General features: G+C 43.6%; 1 protein-coding gene across 1 annotated transcript; it reads right to left on the bottom strand.

The window, feature by feature from the left end:
* Positions 1-372: 372 nt before the first annotated feature.
* CRYM (crystallin mu) lies at positions 373-15618 on the bottom strand. Its single transcript, XM_003998778.6, has 8 exons — positions 15371-15618; positions 14729-14882; positions 12722-12784; positions 8031-8132; positions 7366-7549; positions 3854-3975; positions 2854-2938; positions 373-719 (listed from the first exon to the last, which is right to left on the bottom strand). Exons 1-8 carry the CDS (start codon positions 15538-15540, stop codon positions 655-657), a joined length of 945 nt encoding a protein of 314 aa, XP_003998827.1. The 5' UTR covers positions 15541-15618; the 3' UTR covers positions 373-654.
* Between the last annotated feature and the right edge of the window lie 9689 nt (positions 15619-25307).

The raw sequence follows: 25307 nt of genomic DNA, 5'->3' as shown, positions 1-25307 counted from the left end.
CATGATTCCATTTATATGAAATGTCCAGGAGAGGCAAGTCCATAAAGATAGAAAGCAGATCAGTCGTTGGCAGAGACTGGGAAAAAGGGGAAAAGGGGAGTGACTGCTAATGTGCACCAGGTTTCATTTGGGGAATGATGAAATGTTCTGGAATCAGACAGTGGATGGTTGCACCCTGTGAACATACTAAAAACCATTGAACTGTATACTTTAAACTGGTGAATTTTATGTTACAGGAATTGTATACTAATTTAAATAATTTAAATAAATTTAATTATGGTCATTGGAACTCCCCCAGGGAGTGAATGGGAGCACCTGCTTTCCTCACTTCCTCTGCCATGGGGGACAGAAAGGACCACAGTGAGAACTGCAGACTTGGAAAATGCTTTATTTCAAGGAATTACAAAATGCAGTGAAATACAGGGGAAAACAGAACATCACTATAATCTGGTGTAACAGAAGAAATGGCCACCTAGTTTTGCTTTCCAACTACACACACAAATGGGGATCTCATTATTTAAGGTAAGACATGATAAGCTCAAAACTATAGCTCACTGTACCTCGGGTTCCCTCATTTGATCTAGAGATTGCAAGGGAGCTGGTAACAACATCCCTTGAGCTGTTGCATCTACCTCCACACAAAGTTCCTTCGTTTCATTTGCCAGATGACCAGGAATCGTACACTAGTTTGGCTGCAACCAGGTCTTCCACCGCCATTCCTGGAAGGGGCAGAAATGTGGTTCACTTTTTGTCAGAACACCATTCCCAGGAACAGTCCAGGCCCTGTGACTGGCAGTTTCCTGACTCACTGTCTGTGCTGCTAACCATGCCCATTGGGGTAAAACGTACTCATATCCAGAGGTGAGTTTAGGCTTGGAAGGTCTGCGAAGGACAGGGTGAAGCAGGGAAAAGATGCTAAGCAAGAAATGCCCACCAAACACATTTTAAATGTCCTTCAAAGTTTAATTTAGTGTGCTTAAAACTTTCTGTGAACAGCCAGATGGTCAATATTTAGGCTTTGCAAGCCCTATGGTCTCTGTTGCAATCAACTCTGCCATTGTGGGGCAAAAGCAGTCATACATGATAGGTAAGCAAACGACCCTGGCCATGTTCCAGTAAAACTTTCTTTATGGACACTGAAGTTTGAATTTCATGTGATTTTCATCCGTCACAAAATATTCTTCTTCTTTTTTGTTTTCTAGTCATTTGATTAGAAACTATTCCCAGCTTGAAGGCAGGACAGAAACAGGAGGTGGGCCGAGTATGGCCCACAGGCTATAGTTTGCAGACCCTTGGTCTAGTCCAAACCCTGCATCCTTCAGCAACCCCACTTATCTTATTGCTTTGGATATGAAGCTTAACCTCAAGTGGATATGTGTTTTTAAAGGACAGGGGCTGATTTTTACTAATTTTTGTAGTCACCACTACATCCAGTACGGAGTCTGATACATAATAGGTGTTTAATATGCACCTGCTAGATGGAAAGCTGTGCCAATAAACCAATCCCCAAAGCAAGAAAACAAAAATTGCTCAGAAGGGCACAGCAGATTTCTGCAGTATGGTCTGCTGAAGGGGTTGCTGACCTCTGATCTCTGAACTCTGAAATTTTCCATCACAACTGGATCAGTGTGATGTCTTTGAACCAAGCTTTGGGTAAAGTTTACACTGCTTTTTCCTGTCTCCCTGTGCATGAGAGATTTTGAAAATATATTTAAAAGGCAGCAAGGCATGGATACTGACCCATTGGCATGGATGCTAGGTGGCCAGAGTACTCTTAATGTTCTGCCAAGCATTAAAGCTTTGGGTTCTTGATCATAGGAAATAGGCAAGATCTTGGGAGAAGAGTGGAAGACATTCTTGGGGGCTCAGGGCAATAACTACTTATCAACCAGTTTGGGAGTATTTCAATATTTTAGGTGTATCAGCTGACTATCAGCTCTGTTATCATGTGCGTCCATTTCCTTAACTCCGAGTGGGGGGTTAAGTTGCTGGGCTGAGGGGCAGACTGGCCACTGGGAGCCCATCCTTTGTTGGGCTTCTGTCGGTAATGGGGCTCCCCATGGAAGTCCCTATCAAATCAGCAAGTAGGAGGGTAGGGAAGGAAGGACAAAAAGGGGTCTCAGGCTGTACTTCCTGGGTGGGTCTCTTCTGGTAGGTCTCCCTGCCATTTCCCTTAAGCTCCCTGTCTTAAAAACAATTTTTTTTTAACATTTGTTTACTTTTGAGAGATAGAGAGAGACAGAGCACAAGCAGGGAAGGGGCAGAGAGAGAGACACATACGCACAGAATCTGAAGCAGGCTCCAGGTTCTGAGCTGTCAGCACAGAGCCTGACGCAGGGCTTGAACCCATGAACTGTGAGATCATGACCTGAGTCAAAGTCAGACGCTCAACTGACTGAGCCACCCAGGCGCCCCAAGCTCCCTGTCTTTAAACATCCTTACCCCCACCTCTGAAGGATACCTTCTTCTGACTTTCATTTAGATCTAAGTCCAAATGATTTGCTGCTGACACTTGCTGTATACAAATCATTTTACACACATACACATGTCACTTAATTCTCATAAACACTGAAGGGAACAGGTAGTGAAGATACCGTGGCTCAGATGGAGTGAGGTCACTTGCCCAAGGACGCATATCCAGGGAATGGCAGAGAAGGGAATCCCACCCAGGACCACCCAGTTCCAGAGTTCATGGGCTTACTACCTACTGTGCTAACACACATAAATAATTGACTCAAATGACAGATTTCATGACTCAAATACAGAGTCCAGTGACTCATTCCCCTTTGCACCAATGGGCAAGCCTGCCCTTGTGCTCTGGCTGGAGTGTGCCCTGGGAGCAACAGTCCTTACCTAAAGACTTGAACACTGTGGTCTTGTCGCAGTGCGCTGGCTTGACTCCCCTCACCACTTCTCCCAGCTCAGCAAAGATCTCAGCCTGTGAAATGAACACACACTGACCCGGGGGCCATGGAGCCAGTGTCTGCTCTGGCCAGGTTCTGAAGCAGGGGCAGGGAGAGCACCCAGAACTGGATGAGGTTCTTGACAAAAAGACCATTTGTAAACTGGCTCCCCCCATTAAAAAAAGGATATATATATAATATATATATGTGTTACATATGTGTATATATATATAATTATATTATAATTATTACATATACCACACATATCTATTATATATAACATATATAATATGTGTTATATGTTATATATAATATAATTATAATTATATATAACACATATGTATTATATATAACATATAATATAATAATTATTATTGTATAATATATAATCATAATATAATTATACACACACACATATATATTTATATTTTTTTTTGCATAATATCTGCCTTGTGATATACCGTGAATGCAGAGATACAAGTTTGTAGCCAGGAGAATGTCCAGCCAAGACAGTCTGTCAGTGAGGAAATAAGCATATTCTTATCTTAACGCTCATTTTGGCAGCCCTCTTCTTGCTCCTATGTTCTGATTACAGAAGAATAAGGCCAGAACGTGGCCAACCCCAGTCTTACTTTGTTGGCCACATTGGGAAGGTTGCCAGCCACTTATCTCCCAATCTTACTGCTTCATAGGACAGCTCAGTCCGATGGGAAAAATCCATCAAACCGCTCTCCAGGCAAAGGGGACAGGAAAACACATGTCATTAACATAATGGCCACATTATTCCAGAAGGGAATTAGAAAGGGTTGAGAGATGTTTAGGGGCTGTCACCCACAAAGAGGTAGGAGTGACTGAGGTCTGGAACAGTCCAAACGGCAGGGAAAGTTAATGAAACCCTGGCATCCAGGTGAGGCCAGCTGGACAGCAGCCCACCAGGAGGAGAGGCTCACCCCTGACAGGAGGACATCTCCAGACTCTTTCAGGGCAGCCTCTTGGGAATCCACATACAGCACAGCCTGTTTCATCAGCTCGTCGTCCAGCTCTCTCCAGTCGGGTCTGCTCGCTCCAATGGCTAAGAGACAGCAAAACGGACCCTGAACCCAGAAATAGAGGCAAGGGACACTACACGTGCCAAAAAGTGGAGGAGGGGTGGGGAAAAGGAGGTGACACAGAACACAGGGGAACACTCAGATTTGGGATGCCTCATTTCCCAATGCCAGCCCCCCCAATCAGCAAGACTGAACACTCATCAATAAGAATAATGCCTGTCTTTTTTTTTTTTTTTTTTTTTTGCATTTCATACCAAGATCTTTCTAAGAGATTTTGAGGCAACTTAACATTCATTTATTGGCTGCCTGCTATCTGTGGGATGTTTCGCACATTTTATTTATAATCCTCACAAGTACGCTTCATGTCTGATTTCCATTTACAAGGTGCACAAAGGAGGCTCAAAGAACCGAAGGTGTTGGCCATGGTTGTGTATCTAAGACATGCTCCTGGGCCCTTTGATGCCTTTTCTGTTTGTTTATTGGGGGCAGTGACCTCTTTATAAAATTCTGGGAACAGAGACATCACTTACAGCTTATTCACACCCTACACTCCTCCATCTTCTATCAATCTGCTTGGTTCTGAATCCTTCCCACTCCTCACCCCCAACCATTTCTCTCTTCACTCATGACAAAGGAGCCCAGTGCCAGGCTCACGGAGAAGCCCCAGTAGAGAGGAAACTGGCTCCATCCTGGCACCGAGATATCACATCCTTTGCAGTGAGCCCAGCAGCATAATGATGAATCCAAGGAATCATGCCTTCTGGCACCGGCACGTAGGATAACACAGAGGCTGCCACCAAAAGTCCACAAGGCCAGGCAGGTAAGGAACATGAGCAAAGCTGGTCAGAGGGGCTGGATTGGAAATGGTGGAGCCCTTGGTACACAGAAGAAAGCTGGCCCTTGTAAAGAGGGCAGCCACCATTCATCTCCAGCTAATTGTGGCCATGTGAGAATGCAGGGCCGCTGTTAGATATTCTCCCCTTCTTCCTTTTATTATTTTTTTAAAGAGAAGCAGGAAATCTATTTGCATGTGTTATTTCTTGATTTTTAGAGCACACTATGGTCCAAACAAAACACATCTGCTGGCTGGATCCAGCCCATGGCCAGCTAGTCTTTGGAAACCGTTATAAAGCCTTGCACCCACATAAGGCGGCATTTATGTGCCTTCCCACATTGTGTCCAGTTTTCTCTACTTGTTCCCTCTCCTGCTGTTGTCCCCTACTCTAATTTTCAAAGAGATTGGTGTAAAAATGTCCTTCTCGAAGGGCATTTGTGTGGGGAGTTCTGTAGAACAAAAGCACTAACTAAATGAAGCTCGTAAATAAATCATAAGCTGGTGGGAAAAACCCTAGCTTCTCAAGCCACCTCTTCTCATTGCACTTGCATCCCCTCTCCCCAACCCTCTCCTGCCCCAGTTCTTCTGAGCAGGGGGAGTTTTCAAAGGGTCCTGTGAGGCCACTTGGGCAGATGGAGGTGGGCCAGGCAGTGAAGGGAGGGGTCTCACTCAGTCCGGGACCTGGCCTTGCTCCAGTGGAGCAAGAATGGGTGAGGGTCAGACCCCAGCTGGGGCAGCGGGGAGAGGGTGCAGGGCGGGGGTGAAATCAGGCCTATCTCTTAGCCAAGCTGTAAAGTAAGTAAAATCTGTTGTTGGTGTCTCCCTGTCAACCACACTTGTAACATACTTTTCTGAAATATATTTGATGCCTCTGTAAACGCCTAAGCCAAAATTGTCTTTGGGCTAGGGAAATAGAAGGGATGCCTGGACTCAAGATTTGGGCAGCACTTCCTGGAGAGTCACAGTGTGAGAGAGATTCTCTGTTGTTGGCTTTGAGGATGAAACAGACATACAAGGAACGTGGACAGCCTCCAGGAGCTGAGAACAGCCCCCAGGAAACCAGTATTCCTCTCTTAACAATGTGAAGCATCTGCACAACCACCTAGCCCTGGAAGAGGGCTCTGAGCTCTAGATGAGACCGCAGCTCAGACAACACCTTGATTTCCTCCTTGTGTGAGCAGAGGCCCCAGCTAACCCATGCCCAGACCCCCAACACCACAGAAACTGCAAGATAATACATATATACTGCTTTAAGCTGAAAAAGAAAAAAATCAAGTCGGTCTGGCTGAACATTCAGCTCTTGTCCATCTTACCAAGAACTGGTTTCTTTTGATTTCCCAAGTCCTTCCAGAAATGGTCTTACTGTCACAAAGCCAGAACTGACCCATCTCTTGCCTGCCCTCTGGACTTACATCATAACACCGGTCCCACACAAGCTGAGACCTTCACTTCGTGTTGGCCCATTCCTCAGACAAGCCACACACCGGTTTCCTTCACAGAACTTCTCTTTAGTTGGAACCATCTAGTCCATCTATTTGCTTACCTGTTTGTTGTCGATTTCCTTTCACCTGAATGTAAGCATCAGGAAAGCAAATGTCCCCAAGTGCTGGCTTATTTTGGCCTCCCCAGCATCTAGAATAGTGCCTGTCACATGGTAGGGATTCAGGACACATTTGTGATTGGATGCGCAGCCATGACACTGGGCTTCTGCCTGCTCTCTGCCAATGTGTACAGAATTCTTAGCTTCTGAGTTCACGCCAGGTGGTTGTCACCAGAACAGAGGGCACTGAAAACGTGTTTAAACCCCTAGTATTTGCCCTCCTTGCTCACCAGATTCCAGTCTTCTTTTTGGAAGATCATAGAGAGTAGTAAAATTGAAGAGCTTGTGCTCTGATGGTAGATTGCCTCAGTTCAGATCCCAGCTCTACCACTAAGAACCTCTGACTTTGGGCAAGTCACTTAATCTCTCTATGCCTTGGTTTACCCACCTATAAAATGAAGGTAATGATAAGAATATCTCCTACCTCATAAGGTTGTTGTAAGGATTGAATGATGTAATACAAATAAAGAATTTAGAACAGCACCTGCAACAGTAAATATTCGACAGAGACCAGCTCTTGCTATAACCTCCAGAGTCATTTGAGAATCCTCAGAAGCCCCAGGAACTCTTATGGTTGGAGTCCCACCCATCCTATCACACATATTAAATAGCATCCACATGTCATATTAAATGTCTTTTGTGCTATAATTAAAAAAAAACTTTTTCAGGGGGTAATTCTAAAAGGAATCATTTGACTTTTGTAATTTAAATTCCATTACATTTAAGAACTTAGCTGTGACTGATCACTTGCCAAAATGTTACATTTTATAGAACTTAAATGTATAAGCTTCTGGTTCAGGATTTTTGTTTCAAAGTTTTGAGTGAATATTGTTTTTCAGGGATCACATGTTCCTGAGGGCCTTAAAAAGCTTGGTCGTTTGCATGAGGAAAATAGCTCTGCAGATGCAGCCACTTGGTTCAGCCCAGGGACAACTATGGCCACCATCTACCCACGGCTCCGGGAGCCACTCTGCTTACCATTGATGTGAGCCCCCGGCTTCACCCATTCACCAAACAAAATGGGCTCTGTTGCCATGGTGACTGTGATGATCACATCTGCACCTGTCACCGCCTCCTGGACCGATGAACAGACCTGTACCTCTCCTTGAACTGTGTCTGCAAACTTCTCTGCATGTTCTTTGGTGCGGTTCCATATCCTCACCTTCATTGGGGGTAACAAGAGGGACATTGGTGCCATGATTGTTTGTTTATGTTTCATTATGTTTCATTGGTGCCAGGGGAAAGTTGAGCCACTCTGGGGTAAGGGGATTTAAATCATCCCCTATGGGTGTGCCTGGGTGGTTCTGTTGGTTAAGCGTCCAACTCTTGATTTCGGCTCAGGTCATGATCTCACAGTTCGTGGGATCGAGCCCACATCGGGCTCTGTGCCGATAGTGTGGGGCCTGCTTGGGATTCTCTGTCTCCCTCTTTCTCTCTGCCCCTCCCCTGTTAGCACGCAGGCACGCAGGCATTCTCTCTTTCTCTCTCATGAACAAATAAACAAACATTAAAAAAAACAAGAATGGTCTAGATCAGACTCTTGACCTAACTATTTCAGAATTGCCCATGTTGCAGTGAAGGAGTATAGATAAAGGTCATGATCGCTCCCTCTCCTCTTCTCCCCTAGCCTTCCCTGGACTTACCTCTTTGAAGGAGAACTGTTCTGTGAAGACCTCGTAGTGGCTATAGGCCTGGACCCCAGCCCCAAGGATGCACAACACTTCACTGCTGGGTGGTTTCAAAAACTATTTGAGAGAAACCAGGTGGCAAAGGTCAAGGGAGACAGAGCAGCCAGGTGAAGAACAAACACAGTCTGAGTATCAGGTGTCTTTGGCCCTATCTTTAGCTCCCTCACTTGGGCAATGAAGGAGATGATATTTTGTGTTTCAGTTTCTCCTCTGCAGAGTGTGGAGGGGAGGAAGGAGCCTTCAGGGAGCCCCTAATATATGCCAATGCTTTACCCTCATGGTCTCATTTAGTCCAGGCAATCACCCTGTGAGCAAGGCACTCCTATTTTTATCCTCCTCTTCTAGATGAAGAAATTGGGGTCCAGAGAGGTTAAGTAACTTGCAGGGTCCTACAACTATTAAATGGCACAGTGGGGCTCCAAAAACCACACCCTTCATTCTCCAAAGACCACATTCTTTCTCCTGTGCCACCCCATCTTGGGGACATGATAGGCCACACCCACTTCTCAGAGCCCTGAGTTACTTCTAAGAGCTACCTGGAATCCATGGGCCCTTCCTTGCAACTCAAGGCTCTCCGTTATATTTTCGAAGCCCACTGCTGATCCTTTCTCAGCCTCCATCTTCCTTTAAAGAGGAATGTAGACCTGGCATTTGTGGCACCTGCTAAGGATGTACATGTGTCTGTGTTTGGGAGTGGGGTTCTATGATCAACTCATATCAAGTATCACCTCTAAGGTGAAATATTCCTGACCTCCCTGATAGAAGTCATCCCTTCACAGCACTTATTTCTTTACAGATTTATTTTCTTGTACTGATCTGTAAGCCCATGAGGGCAGAGACAGTCTCATTTGCACAGATTTGGCACAAATCTCCTATTATGTGTAGGAAGTAAAGCAGGGTTCCTGAACCTCAGCATGACTGACATTTGGGCTGGATAATTCTTTGTCAGCAGAAATGGGTGGATGGGCTCTCCTGTGTATTACAGGATGTTTAGCAGCATCGCTGGCCTCTATCCATTTGATACTTGTAGCATCTCCTACTTCCCCTAGTTGTGACAAAACCAAAAATGTCTCCAGATATTGCTAAATGTCCCTGGGACAGGTGGCAAAAATCATTCGGGGTTGAGACCTACTGGCACACCATCCATATTAAATAAGAGCCTCTTGTGGGGTACCTGGGTGTCTCAGTCAGTTGAGCATTCGACTCTTGATCTCAGTTCAGGTCTTGATCTCAGGGTTGTGAGTTCAAGCCCCACACTGGGCTCCATGCTAGACATGAAGCCTACTTAAAAAAGAGAGAGAGAGAGAGAGAGAGAGAGAGAGAGAGAGAGAGAGAGAGAGAGGAAGGGAGGGGGAGAGAGAGAGAAAGAAAGAAAGAACCTCTTCTGCCTTTTCTGTATTTCATTCAGTAAAATTTGAGTCTGTTCTTTCTTCAATATTAATTATTGAATTTCTGGAATGTAATCCTAAAAGCGAAAGTCTCTTTAATTATTAATTACTCGCAAAAAGGAGTCACAGAAATAGTAGCAGATGTTCATCTCTCCTATAGCTACAGAAGGAGAGATACCATTTTGTGCCATAAAATATAGTTCAAAGTATCTGATTTGGGAAGTTTTCAAAATTACAATATCAACAAAACAAGCAATGTTATGCTCTTATCCAACAAGGAGAATTAGGTGATTTTTCCTTTACTAAATCAATTTTTTTCCTGTTCTTAGTTAATATGAATCTATTCTTTGAAGTACACTTGGGCTTTAGAAATCATTGCAGTGTCCTGTAAAACAAACCTTCAACTTGTGAAACTAAATCTCTAATTCTGATTGATTGTCTTACTTGATAATTTGTTGCCTTGGTAATAATGTTACAATAGACATCTCTTTTCCTAAATAGCATAACATTTATAAGATGTATTAAATCATAGCAGGATTAGTGGTACTTCATTCTTTTTCCCATAGCATGCAAATAATTAAAAACATGTATATGAATCTGCTAGGTTTCTTACTTAAAGAGCTTGGAAGTGTGTGTGTCATCTGCATTTGCTAATGAACAGCACTAGATGTAGCCCTGCCATCTCTCCAGCCCCTTCTCAGGCCATGTTCCTCTGCAATTCCTGTCCTTCAGCCACACCGGCTTCTTTGCAAATTCCTAAGCACGTGTGCCACCATCAACCACAGGTCCTTTGTACAGGTTCTTTCCTATGCATGGAATATTTTTCTCTCTGTCCTTCACAAGTAACTCCTCCTATCCTTCATATCTCTCATCAGATATCCCTTCCACCAGAAGAGCCTTTCCAAATCCCACAGACCTCCTGTTACACACTCTCATTGCACTTCACCTCTTGCACTCGATGTATTTGTCTAGGTAATAGTTTCACAGGTATTGGTGTGATCTTTGGGTTAATATCTGTTTCCCCAAATGGACTCTTGTGTTCCATGGCAGGTACTGTATCTGGTTTTATTTACTATTCTATGCCCCAGACTGAGCACTGGGCCTGGCCTCTAGCGGGCACTCAATTATTTGCCGAATAAATGCATGCCAGGGATAAACTCTGATATGTACTGTCACCTTGAAAAAGCATGTCAGAATCCACAACTCAGGGTATGTGCAATCCAAATGCAAAGAAGTTGCAGTGACTGACAAACCCGAGAACCTCTTATACTTCTCATCCTCCTCCCCAAAGCCCTAAATGAATGAGAAGTGGTGGAAAAGAAAACACTCTCTCTTCCAGGGCAAAAAAGTATAATAGACCTTTAGTTCCTTATTGAAATAACCCATCTGCACCCCTGGGCATAAAGCTGGGAAGTTGCAGCCTAAACTCTGAAGCATCAGCTCAATGATTCTCAACTCTTATGGGAGTGCAGATTTTTATCAATGCAAAAAAAAAAAAAAAAAAAGCACAGTGTAACTGGGAGCTGGGTCTACAAGATTTTGGTTTTCAAACCTGGTTGATCATCAGAAGTAACCAGAGACTATTAAAAAACAAACAAACAACACAACAACCATTTTCTTGGGCCCCACCCTTAGTGATTTCAAATCTGTGTTTTGGGGATCTGAATTTTTAAAGACATTCCCCAGGTGATGGCTGCTGCATAGCTTGAGTTGGAAACCACAGACCTGGGCCACGAAGACCAGGCAGTCTCAGAAGATCCCACAGCTACGTGGGTTATATGACTTCGGGAAGTCCTAGTCTCCATCTCTAGGATGAAATGAGGCCAATAATACTTGTTCTCCCTCCCTCACAGAAACCGAAAGATACATCAAGACAATGGGTTGGAAGTTGTTCTGAAAAAGACCAGAGTCCTTTACAAATAAATGAAAGGCAGTAATTGTACCAGTGAGTATATATATCTCAAGGAGTCCCTTGACTATTTCAGTCTGAGTTGGGTCTGGATGTGCTTCAAAAAACCATTTCATCCAGGTGTGTGATCTGCCCCCTTCCTACACAATTCTCAGGTTAATCCTTACATTCTTCCCTCCCCATCTTGTGTTTAGAAGACCTTAACATGCTCACAATCTGAACACCTGGTCTCTGCTGCTCCCCAGACCCCACACCTCTTTATGCTCATTCCTCATAAACTCCTAAACCAGCTCAGCAAACCGTATACATTCCCATCTCATGTGAAAGACACCCAGCTTTCCAAGCCTCTTCTCCGTAATCCTAACCTCTAAAGGTACTGCTTTTTTTGTAGGGTGCCCTGACAGTGCTCAGAAACATCATCACCCCCTTCACTTGCTTTCCCTTTCGCCTGAAGAGTGCCCCTTCCCCCACTTACTTCCTTCAGTTTTTACTCAAATGTCACCTTCTTGGTGAATGAGATCTTCCGTGGGTAATTCGGAAGGTCACCCCTCCCCAGGATTCTCGATTCTGCTTTATTTTCAAGCAGCACACTATCTGGTTTTTTGTCGGTAGTGGGTTTTTTTTAAAAGCAAATCCTAGCATGTTATTAACTCAAACGGAGTTGGTTGTTGGTTAATTATTTTCTTAGCAAACCAAACTGTGTGTTTCACTCTTCATCTTGTGTATTGTCTTAAACCCCCATGTGCCACTCTCTGTTTTGTTCACTGCCATATCCCTGATGCTTAGAACAGTGCCCAACATATAGTAGGATCTCAGGCGGTACTAGCTGAATGAATACGTGAGTGCACTTGGATCTCTTCATCTCCCCCTCTGCTTCTTGTGCAGGATTGGCTTTGGCCTATGCAGCAACTACCCTGATTTACCAGGAGCAGTGTAGTACGGGGGCAGGGGGCAACAAAGCAGTCCTGGGGGTCATAGAAGTCAAATTTTAAATTCTTGCTCTGCTTCTCAGTAGCTGTGTGATCTTGGGCAACTCAAATAACCTCTCTGAGCCACATTCCCTAAATGTGGCAAATGGAGATCATCCTACCTCCTTTGCAAGGTTGATGTGAAGATAAGGAATAAGGTATGTAGGGTCCCCGGAATCTAGTGGTGCTCATTAAGTGGTAGTTAATAGTTTCATGAATCCCTGTGCTCATCTGACATCCCATTTTTGGCTTATGGAGTTCCAGTTATGTCCAAAGGAATACCGAAGTAAGTCCCTCACTTCTCCCTTAGGCTTTCAAGCTTGAAGCACCCAACCCCGCTCTCCAGCAAACCCCAACAACACAGGCTGGCACTAATCTTACCTTAGTGGCGATGGCAGATACTGCAGCTGTTCTCTTTGCGGTGATGACATTTCCATCCATGACCTTGGAGGAAAGGAGAGGCAGTGAGCGAGGGGCAACCCTAGCCACGACTTAAGCAGAAAGAAACAGCTCAAAAAGAGCAGCGTCAGGAAGTATCACAGTATCCTACAAAGAGCACAGGCTTGCTGTCAGATCTGGAGCTAATTTTTCCGCTTATGAGAAATGCACCTTTGAAGACATATCTTAATCTCTAAGTACCATTTGGCTCACCTGTAAAAACAAAGACAATGCCAACCATTCAGAAGACTTTGGTGAGGATTAAAGCACTCACATAAATGTAAATATCTAGCACACGATGAGCCTTCAAGAATTGCCCATTTTATTTTCTTTCCCTGGCTCTCTCAAAACACCAGATGAAGGAACAATTTGAGGAATTAGAGTAAGTCATATGACATCTGTGCAAGGGCCATGAAATTCTACCTCTTAACTGAAATTCTACCTGGCTCTTAACTCTTACCACACATGTGGGGAGCTTTGTGAAGATACAGATGCCCAGGGAATCTCTCTAAGGGAGGCACCCAGACACCCTTGTTTTCAAAAGCTCCCCAGGGGATTCTGAATTATGTCTGGCTAAAAATAACCACCATCCTTTGTGTTATTCTCCTGTTTTTAAGTTATTCATCTTAGTTGCTCCCCAGGTAGTATCAGTATTCTCATTTTATAGACAAGGAAGTGAATCACTTACTACTGAGCAGATTCAGGAAGGATCTAAGGTCTTGTCATTTAGTTTAAAAGCCTGAGCCGGTCCCACTTTCTGGGGGAACCACCATTGGTAATGGTATGAATGTCATCTCCTCAGAATGAGTATAGGTTGCGTAGGGCTACACAGTCTCCCCAGAGGAGTGATATACAGCCAGGTTCCTTGGGGAGCCAGAAATTCAGGAGAGAGGATTTAAAGATCCAGAAGTATGGGTGGAATGAAGGAGACTGACCCAGCTAACAACTCAACTGCCTGGTCTCAGAGCCAGCTTGGAGGGCACAGAGCACATGGGTTCAGAGTACAAGTTCGTACAAACTCCATCATCAGGCAGGCCTAGCAATGATTCCTGGGCCTTTGGCTAAGCAGCTGTGTGACCTCCAGCAAAGTGGCTCCACTACTCTGAGGTTCAGAGTCCTCAACAGAAATTGGGAGTGGGGTGTGAAAGAAAAACTCCCACAGAGGAATGTTGCCACAATTGAATGAGATCAAATTCTCTTCTCTGGCACATGGTAAGTGCTCAGTAAGTGGCAGTTAGAAAGGCAGTAGACACAGTCTCCAGAGAGTATAGACCCTGGACTTACACTGAGTAGGTCTGCAGTCCAGCCATGCCACTTACTTAGTTAGGTAAACCTGGGTAAGATGGGCATAGTTGCTCTGTGACTCAGCTTCCTCATCTGCAAAAGGGGGCTAATGATATTACTTACCTCACAGAGTGCTTCTAGGTATTAGGAGAGTTAATACAAGTCGAGTCCTCCATGCCTGATACATACAAGGTGCTCAATGAATGAGCTACTGCTGTATTTTGGTACTACCATGAACCGTTAAAACCAGTGACTGTGTATCTCTCAGAAAAGCCTCCCAGGGATTATAGGACACTCCTTTTCTTCCACTAGAGAAGTCACTAAATAAATGTTTCCTTGGCTACTGAGTTTGATGAACTGTATATTGGAGTAACTGGGACAGGGCAAGAGCATCTACAAGAATGATGAGATTATTACTTCCACACTGTCACACACTTCAAGTAGCAGGTGCACTCTGGTGCTGGATTGTGCATCCTCAGGAAGTCCTGGAAACAGATACACAGTCACAGACACCCTTCATTGTTGCTGGTATCCAGAGACATCATAGTCAGAGAGGGGCACGTGTGGTCCCCATCAAATCTCCACCCAGCTCTCTCAGAGAACTAATTTCCAGGCTAGGTCTGGGCCCAGGGGCCCCCACTTCATCCCAGGCAGGGAGTTGCTCACCGCCAGAAGGGAGCCATTGCTGGGCTCAAAGAGCAGCACAGTGGCCTGGTGGGAGGGCACCATGGAGATGGTGCTGTGGCCCTCGTAGAAGGTGACCAACTTGGTGGTCAGGGCGTCTTCTGCAGCACTGTAGGCAGGCATGACCCCCAGGAAGCTGCAAGGAGAGAGGGATAACTTCAACCCCTTCCAAGCAATGCTGGGGTGCCCTATCAAGTCCCAGTGTACGTTCCTTTCTCTTTCCTCTGTCACTGCCCTACTGTCCCTCCTTCCCCCCATTTCCGCTGTCCTTCCTTTAGGCAGTATGCGGAGTATAAGAGTCGGCCTCTGGATGAGAAAAACTATCCTAGTTCTGCTACTAACTACCTGTGTAACCTTGGGTAAGTTAACCTAAGTCTCAGTTTTCCCCATCAGTAAAATGCTTGCATCAATACCTACCTATATGGAGAATGTGTTGAATTAAACAAGATAACGCCTGTAAAGCGCCCACTTGGTACTGTGGTTAGCGCAAATATTAGGTGGCAACTGTTACTAGCAATGATTTAGAGAAGCCCTCTATTCCTTTCTCCCGCTGCTTCCCTTCGCGTGCCTTCCCTTCCCCGTTTCCAGTTTCTCCAGCACCTGGCCCCCGCCTTTCTCACTCACCCCCTGTGCTTGGCCACCGGCACCACGGTGCGCACCGGCTGCATGACGCCTCCGTCGGGGCCGCTGGAGAAGTTGGCCAGAGCCGCCTCCAAAGGCGGGATGAGGAGGCTGGAGCTGCGGAGGTGCTCCAGCACCTCGGCGGCGCTCAGGAACGCCGGCGCCCGGCTCATCTCGCCGCGGGCCTTCGCTTTCAGCTGGGGCACAGCGCACGGTGTTCCCGAGGCTGCTCCCTAAATGAAAGCTGGGCGCCGCGGTGCCGCCTGCTGGTCACCGCCTAGCTGGGGGGCGGGGCAACGCTGGTATCCGCCCTCCGCCTGTCTCCCACGCCTCCCCCCACCCCCAACCCAGGGGCCGAGCTGGGTCCCCTCCAGCAACGAATTCTCCGGGATCGCAGTTGAGGCAGTGGGTGGGCTGGGAGTTCAGTATTCTTGGGTCCACTTCCACAATTCCTATAATTAGCTGTAGTCATTGCAAAGGGCTTAGTCGCGCCCACCCTCGTTCTTCCCCACCTGTCGTCCTCTCCCGGAAAGAGGAGAGCGGGAGATAGGGGTCAAACGGTGACAGGGCTCCTTTTTTAAAAAAATTGTTACCTGCTGCTAGGAGATCTTAGATGAAAGAAGATAGTTATTTAAAAAACGTTTTCTTTTCAATTCCGCCCCTTTCTGGAGTCTCTTATCCCAACCTCCCTCCCACTCTCACTCCCACCTCCAGATCCCACACTGCTGATTGTTTTAAGTGCAGAATTTTCTTCTAGGTTAACTAACTCACCTAACCTTCACCTTTTAAAAAGGTGGGAGTTCCCAGGACAAGATATAATGGCCTCAGTGAGTGACACATAGAGCCAAAATGCCTAAGAATGCACCTTTTCTTCAAGGAGCTTATTCTTGAGAGGAGGAAATAAGACAAAATGTGCAACAGGAAGGTAACCAAAATGCAGGGCGGTAAATTGTAGCTGCCATATCAGAGATAGGAAAAATAAACGTTTTTGATAATGCAAAGAAAAGAGATTATTTTGATGTCGACTGTTTAGATAAAGGTTTTATGAAGGGGGGGGGGGTAAATCAAGCCAAAAAATAAAGTTAATAATGGTAAAACAACAACAGTGTTAACTTTACTATGTACCAGGTAATGCACCATGCATTTTAGGTGCATCACCTCATTGAATTATACAACCTCTATGGTAGGTAGGTGTTTTTAGCCGGGCTCTCCAGTTGAGGCTCTGAGGGATGAAGGGCTTTGTCCACAGTCACTCAGCACATCAGCAGAGGAGATGGGATCTGCCTTTGAAGTCTGTCTCCGGGATTCTAATCCTTTTTTTTTTTCTTTTTTTAATGTTTATTTATTTTTTGAGAGAGAGACACACACACAGAGGGTGAGCAGGGGAGGGGCAGAGAGAGCAGGAGACCAAATCTGAAGCAGACTCCAGGCTCTGAGCTGTCAGCACAGCCTGATATGGGGCTCAAACCCATGAACTGCGAGATCATGACCTGAGACGCTTAACTGACTGAGCCACCCAGGCGCCCCTCCAGAACTCCAATCCTTACAATTAAGCTACACAGGCAGAAAGAGAGGAAGAGGGCATTTCAGGCCAGGTGAAGTCCATGGCTGGAAAAAATATTGTCTAGTCCTTGGGAATAATAGTGTTCTGCCAGTCAGAGTTGGGTTGGAACAGGAGTGTGAGTGTGGAGGGGGTGGGGGCTGATGTCCAGGAGCACCAGAAAATAAAACTGGAAATGCCTCTTGGAATCAGGAGGCTAAGAAGTGCGATTCTTTGGAAAGAAATAACATGCTCCAAATAACTGACCATTTAAAAAGATGATTCTTGTGCCAATGTATAGGATGAAACAGATGAGCAAATGTGCAGTCTGGGAGACAGGTCAGGGGACTCGAGTGCTTCTGTTGTTACTTCCCTGATATTTGGGTTGTGAGCTGTGCAGGGCATTTCTTAGGGAATAGTCATATCATAATAAAAGGTAGTATATGGGGAAATGTCAATATATTTACCGATGAAATAAATTGTATATTATGTATTTAGCACAGAGTAGCCACATAATAAATGAACCTCTTCTATCATCAAAAAATGAGAAGATACTGTGGTGGTTGGGAAAAGCTGATTTCAATTACACAATTTTGTTTGTTCAGTTTACTATTCTTAGAAATGGATGCCCAGGGCTGCTGGGAATACAGAAATGTTTATGGGCCATAAATTGTGTTGTTATTATTCTGTAATATTTATTGAGTTTTAAAAAATGTAGAGGTATAAAGAAAATAAGGAGTTGGTCTGTTATTCTTGAGGATAAAAAAAGCAAAACCAAATACTAACTAAAAGAGATATGAAATAGGAGAGGCAGATTTTTTCCCCTTCCGTTGTTAATTAAATAACTGAGCCTTGGTTAAAATACAAAGCTCCTGTATTCATTTCTAGAAAATCCTGTAGGAATAAGACTAGTCTGTAAATCGCCTCAAATCATCTTCCTTATAAAGCTTTGTGTATCATCATTCAGGTCTTCAGTCAAGTACCACTGGGAAAATTGATCTTGGTTGAATTAATTCTGTTGGGGCCAGTGACACAGGGTACTAACTGGTTCCAAGGTTGCAGAACCTTTTCATAATGGAAGTTATGCAATACCTGTGACTGTGGTCGGGAGTTATACAACCTAGCAGGTAGAAGCGAATTCTTAGGTGATCACATATGCCAGGAGTCCAACTGGCAGGTTCTGTGGAGGCTCTAATACCTTCTGACATCTCTTTTGTTGTTTACTTAATATATTTTGTTAAAAATTATAGTACCTTCTTTAGCCTCAGTAGAAGCAAAATTAGCATATGATTGGAGATTAATGTTCTTTTTTAATCATTTTTAATTTGCATCAAAATAACTGTGTAACTATTTAAAAGACAGCGTCTGTGAATTACTCAAGGTCATCTTCCTTTTTATGAGTTTGGGTAACATCACCCAGGTCCTTAGTAAAATTTGACTTGTCAGACAGGAAGTTCTTGTTTGAGCTTAGGAGCCTGTGACCACCTTTGGAAGAAGTCCTCATAGAAGGGTAGGGCAGCCTTCTTCCTCCCACCCAGACTGGGTAGGAATAGTGGTTTTAGGGAGGCTGGTTGGTCCTGAATTCCAACTGACTACCACAAGTCTGATGTCCATCTGTAGAACATGATCTAGAATCTAGATTAGAAGCTGGTTTTGCAGGTGTGGACTGAAAGGCCATCCAGTTGTTCAATAAACCCTTCCCTGCCCCAAATGTTCCAGGGGGGTGGCGGGGAGAGGGTGTCACTGAAGTTGGCTGAGACAGTGAGGGATATGGCATGTTTTGGGATGACATAGAAATAAACACCCTTTTATGCCTAGTTTACAAAGAGCTTCCATCCGGAATGGTTGTTAAGAGTTTCATATACATTTAGGGATTTATGAAAATGATTACAATCTACCCTTGAACAACATAGGGGTTAGGGGCACCAACACACCCCCTCACACACAGTCAAAAATCCACATATAACTTTTTCCTCTCCAAAACTTAACTACTATTGACCAGAAAAGCCTTACTGATAACATAAGCATAACATAAGCAGACCAATTAACATTTAATTTGTATGTTGTATTATATACTGTATTCTTACAATAAAGTAAGCTGGAGAAAAGAAAATGTTATTAAGAAAATCACAAGGAAGAGAAAATACATTTATAGTGCTGGACTGTATTTACAAAAAAAAAATCTGAAGTGGACCTGCATACTTCAAAAACCTAATGCTTATGGGTCAACTACATAAATGTTAGTTTAACTCATCAGTGTGATGCATTATTAACAGATGTCCTAATATCCCAATTTGTCTCTAAGGCTTTTACTGGTGTTCTAATGCCTTTTTTGATGAAATCACCACCAAATCATTCTCAGGTAGAGGATTAGGAGCTTCTCCATTAGTGATTCCCAAGAAAAGGCTCTGAGATCAGCTAGTTTGGATTTGGATCCTGGTTTTTACTACTTGTACATACTGGATGTACAAGAGACTTTACCACCTTGATGCTGTTTCCTCAATTGTAAAATCAGATAATATTAGAACCAACCTCCCAGAATTTGTGTCTCCCAGAGGCATAAATGAAATCATTTTGTTGTGTTTAGCAGGTTGGTGTTTCATGAGTATTCTTAATAAGGACAGTAAAACCTTTGTTTGTGATCATAATTCATTCCAGAAACATGCTTGTAATACAAAGCACTTATGTATCAAAGCGAATTTCCCCCAGAAGAAATAAATAAAACTCAGAGGATTCATTCCAAAACCCCAAAATATTCATATAAGATGATCACAATACTGTAATATAATACAAGATAATAAAGAAAATACAAAATATAAAGAAAAATAAACAAATTAAGCTGAACTTACCTTTAAAAACCTTCGTGGCTGGTGTGAGGGAGACAAGAGAGAGGAGGGTTTTTGTGTAGGATGAGTTTCACTATCGCTAATGGATGTTGACTACAGTACAGTATTAATAAATTCTTGTCATAGACTGTATTTAATGTAACTGGTAATAAGACAGCGGAAGAAAGGGTCTGTGTCTGCAGGCAGCCTGACCTAGAATGAAGCAAAGCATTCCTAAGCTTACTCTTGTGTGGAAAGGCAAAGGACCATCCATAGGTGCTTTGAAGGGACAAAAGATACACCAGTGTCAGTTGTGGGCACCTTCCAATGTTCTGAAAAATCACCGATTTCTGTCAAACACCACAGCCTGAGACCGGGCATCCGGGCATGGGAGACAAGCACCCACAATGCCGCAGAGATGGGGGAAGGGGGAGAAGAACCATTGGCTCAGTTATGATCACGTGACATTCCGCATCAGGTACAGTTAAAATTTATTAGAAATGTGTGCTCCTCTTGCTGAACACTTGAGGAAATTACTCACAATCCGAGGTTTGACTGTATTATGTTAGTATTATTAAGTGCTATTGATGTTTTTATTTTATTATTATTAAAATAATGAAAGTCCTCTTACTAGTAATGACTTAATAGAAAGAATATTAATAAATGTAGCAATGCAGGGACTGGTAAAGACATCACTGGTGTCACTGCCCATTCCCTGTCCTCCCTGAGGCTTTGTCCAGGGGCAAGGCAAACCTGCTTCTGGAATTTGGGAAGTTCTCTGCTAGCTTCCGCCTCCCCCACCCCAGGAGGTGGCCACTTTACTTCTCTAGATTTTCTGCCACTACCATGCTGAAGGTAATGGCAGGGCAGAGCTGTCACTAGGATGAGGCAAACACAGTGGCTAAGGTACTCACTTCAAGCGCCAAATTTAAGAGACATATTCAGAACTCAAAATACACACTACTTTTAAAAGATTTTTACAAAATTGTTTTAAGTGCAATATTGAAAAAAATTAAAACACCAAGAAGAAAAAAATCCACCATGAACAAAATAACAAAGTTTTAAATAAAAACAGGGTCAGGATTACCCTCGCACCTCACGGCACTTTTATATTTGATTTTTATTTTGAAAACTAAAAATTAATCAAAAATATTGATCTTGATTACTCAGCTGGCTTCCCCTTAAACGTTGCAGCCAAGGTGAGCATCTCACTTCCCTCCTCCTTTTCTAGTTGGGGAGGTGCCAGGAGAAGGAAGCAGAGACCCACCCTCGAAGTCGGAAGTTGGGCTGGGCTTGTAGGCGCCGGGTGGGCGGTGGGGAGGGGCAGGCTGGGGAACCGCCACCGGAGGGCGCTTGGCGGGTGGGCGGTGATGGGGCCCCAGCGGCGCGCTCTGGGTTCTCCCGCCCGCCGGGTAGCGCGCCTTGGAGAGGTCAGAGAGATCCGGGGGCGGTAAACCCGCGGCGGGGCGGTTGGGTAGGGCGTTCCGACGTCGTGTCGCAGGCGGAACTCGCGCGTGCACCTGAGCGTGGGAGGTGGCGGCAGATGGGCAGGTGTGGCGCTTTGGAAGCCTGTGTGGTGAGTGTCCCAGTTCTCTGCCTTGGGGTCCTCCCGTCCGGTCTTCCCTCCTTGGGGTCATTCTCCCCAAGTTCCCGGGCTGTGGCGGAGGGTGCTCCTGGACTCTTCCGGAGTTCCACCCCCTTGTTGGCGCTCCTCCTGGAAAACCTGTATCTGCACTCCCCAAAACGAATACAAACTCAAAAACCCATTGGAGACGTAGGTTTGAATTTAACTGTTTTTATTTTATTTTTTATTTTGGTTGTAGCTTAATGATTAGAAGGAAGGTTTGGGGAAGTGCCCCAGCTTTGGTTTTAATTTGACGTTAGGGAAGTGAGTTGACCTTTGTGAATCTAAGCTATAATGTAGGAATATGATCTTACCTATCTCATAGGGTTTTTCTTTCTGGGGTTTTTTTAAGTTTGTTTATTTTGAGATGCCCAAGAGTGGGGGGAGGGGCAGAGAGAAGGAGAGAGAGAGAATCCCAAGCAAGCTCCCGACTTTCAGCACCCAGGCTGATCCCATGAACTCTGAGATCATGACTTGAGCCAAAATTAAGAGTTGGAGGCCTAACCTGCTGAGTCACCCAGGTGCCCCCCATTTCTACCATTTTAAAGTATTAGACCTCTGTGGCTTTTATTATATTCACAGTGTTGTGCCGCCATTACCACTACCTAATTCCAGAATATTTTTGTTTGTTTCTGTTTTTTTAAGAACATTATCATTCTTAAAGTCTATACTCACTGAGCTGTCACTTGCTATTCCCTCTTATCTACAGTCCTGGCAACCACTAACCTTTCTATCTCTATGGATTAGCCAATTCTGGGCATTTCACATGAATAGAATCATATAATGTGTGGGCTTTTATGTTTGGCTTCTTTTACTGAGGATAATGTTTTCAAGGTTCTTTTTTTTTTTTAATATGAAATTTATTGTCAGTTGGTTTCCATACAACACCCAGTGCTCATCCAAACAGGTGCCTTCCTCAATGCCCATCATCCACTTTCCCTTCCCTCCCACCCCCCATCAACCCTCAGTTTATTCTCAGTATTTAAGAGTCTCTTGTGGTTTGGCTCCCTCCCTAACGTTTTTTTTCCCCCTTCACCTCCCCCATGGTCTTCTGTTAAGTTTCTCAGGATCCACATAAGAGTGAAAACATATGGTATCTGTCTTTTTCTGTATGACTTATTTCACTTAGGATACCACTCTCCAGTTTAATACACATTGCTACAAAAGGCTATATTTCATTCTTTCTCATTGTCATGTAGTATTCCATTGTGTATATAAACCACAATTTCTTTATCCATTCATCAGTTGAGGATATTTAGGCTCTTTCCATCATTTGACTATTGTTGAAAGTGCTGCTATAAACATTGGGGTACAAGTGCCCCTATGCATCAGCACTCCTGTATCCCTTGGGTAAATTCCTAGCAGTGCTATTGCTGAGTCATAGGGTAGATCTATTTTTAATGTTTTGAGGAACCTCCACACTGTTTTCCAGAGCGGCTGCACCAGTTTGCATTCCCACCAACAGTGCAGGAGGGTTCCCATTTCTCCACATGCTCACCAGCATCTATAGTCTCCTGATTTGTTCATTTTAGCCACTCTGACTGGGGTGAGGTGGTATCTGAGTATGGTTTTGAATTGTGTTTCCCTGATGAGGAGCGATGTTGAGCATCTTTTCATGTGCCTGTTGGCCATCTGGATGTCTTCTTTAAAGAAGTGTCTATTCATGTTTTCTGCCCATTCACTGGATTATTTGTTTTTTGGGTGTGGAGTTTGGTGAGTTCTTTATAGATTTTGGATACTAGCCCTTTGTCCAATATGTCATTTACAAACATCTTTTCCCATTCTGTCAGTTGCCTTTTAGTTTTGTTGATTGTTTCCTTTGCAGTGCAGAAGATTTTTATCTTGATGAGGTCCCAATAGTTCATTTTTGCTTTTAATTCCCTTGCCTTTGGGGATGTGTCAAGTAAGAAATTGCTGTGGCTGAGGTCAGAGAGGTCTTTTCCTGCTTTCTCTTCTAGGGTTTTGATGGTTTCTTGTCTCACATTCAGGTCCTTCATCCATTTTGTGTTTATTTTTCTGAATGGTGTAAGAAAGTGGTCTAGTTTCAATCTTCTGCATGTTGCTGTCCAGTTCTCCCAGCACGATTTATTAAAGATACTGTCTTTTTTCCATTGGATGTTCTTTCCTGCCTTGTCAAAGATTAGTTGGCCATACTTTTGTGGGTCTAGTTCTGGGGTTTCTATTCTATTCCATTGGTCTATGTGTCTGTTTTTGTGCCAATACCATGCTGTCTTGATGATGACAGCTTTGTAGTAGAGGCTAAAGTCTGGGATTGTGATGCCTCCTGCTTTGGTCTTCTTCTTCAAAATTACTTTGGCTATTCAGGGTCTTTTGTGGTTCCATACAAATTTTAGGATTGCTTATTCTAGCTTCGAGAAGAATGCTGGTGCAATTTTGATTGGGATTGCATTAAATGTGTAGATAGCTTTGGGTAGTAATGACGTTTTCACAGTATTTATTCTTCCAATCCATGAGCATGGAATGTTTTTCCATTTCTTTGTATCTTCTTCAGTTTCCTTCATAAGCTTTCTATAGTTTTCAGCATACAGATCTTTTACATCTTTGGTTAGGTTTTTTTCCTAGGTTTTTCATGCTTCTTGGTGCAATTGTGAATGGGATCAGTTTCTTTATTTGTCGTTCTGTTGTTTCATTATTAGTGTATAAGAATGCAACCGATTTCTGTACATTGATTTTGTATCCTGCGACTTTGCTGAATTCATGTATCAGTTCTAGCAGACTTTTGGTGGAGTCTATCGGATTTTCCATGTATAGTATCATGTCATCTGCAAAAAGTGAAAGCTTGACTTCATCTTTGCCAATTTTGATGCCTTTGATTTCCTTTTGTTGTCTGATTGCTGATGCTAGCACTTCCAACCCTATGTCAAACAACAGCAGTGAGAGTGGACATCCCTGTCGTGTTCCTGATCTCAGGGAAAAAGCTCTCAGTTTTTCCCCATTGAGGATGATATTAGCTGTGGGCTTTTCCTAAATGGCTTTTATGATGTTTAAGTATGTTCCTTGTATCCCGACTTTCTCGAGGGTTTTTATTAAGAAATGATGTTGAATTTTGTCAAATGCTTTTTCTGCATCGATTGACAGGATTATATGGTTCTTATCTTTTCTTTTATTAATGTGATGTATCATGTTGATTGATTTGCAAATGTTGAACCAGCCCTGCATCCCAGGGATGAATCCCACTTGATCATGGTGAATAATTCTTTTTATAAGCTGTTGAATTCGATTTGCTAGTATCTTGTTGAGAATTTTTGTATCCATATTCATCAGGGATATTGGCCTGTAGTTCTCTTTTTTTACTGGGTCTCTGTCTGGTTTAGGAATCAAAGTAATACTGTCTTCATAGAATGAGTCTGGAAATTTTCCTTCCCTTTCTATTTTTTGGAACAGCTTGAGAAGGATAGGTATTATCTCTGCTTTAAATATCTGGTAGAATTCCCCAGGGAAGCCATCTGGTCCTGGACTCTTATTTGTTGGGAGATTTTTGATAACCGATTCAATTTCTTCGCTGGTTGTGGGTCTGTTCAAGTTTTCTATTTCTTCCTGTTTGAGTTTTGGAAGTATGTGGGTGCTTAGGAATTTGTCCATTTCTTCCAGGTTGTCCAGTTTGTTGGCATATAATTTTTCATAGTATTCCCTGATAATTGCTTGTATTTCTGAGGGATTGGTTGTAATAATTCCATTTTCATTCATGATTTTATCTATTTGGGTCATCTCTTTTTTCTTTTTGACAAGCCTGGCTAGAGGTTTTTCAATTTTGTTTATTTTTTCAAAAAACCAACTCTTGATTTCATTGATTTGCTCTATAGTTTTTTTAGATTCTGTATTCTCTATTTCTTCTCTGATCTTTATTATTTCTCTTCTTGTGCTGGGTTTGGGGTATCTTTGCTGTTCTGCTTCTGTTTCCTTTAGGTGTGCTTTAGATTTTGTATTTGG

The sequence above is a fragment of the Felis catus genome, chromosome E3 (genome assembly GCF_018350175.1).
Source record: "Felis catus isolate Fca126 chromosome E3, F.catus_Fca126_mat1.0, whole genome shotgun sequence".
In the NCBI taxonomy this organism is placed as follows: Eukaryota; Metazoa; Chordata; class Mammalia; order Carnivora; family Felidae; genus Felis; species Felis catus.
The sequence above is the reverse complement of the archived record's forward strand: the minus strand, read 5'-3'. Positions and strand labels throughout refer to the sequence as shown.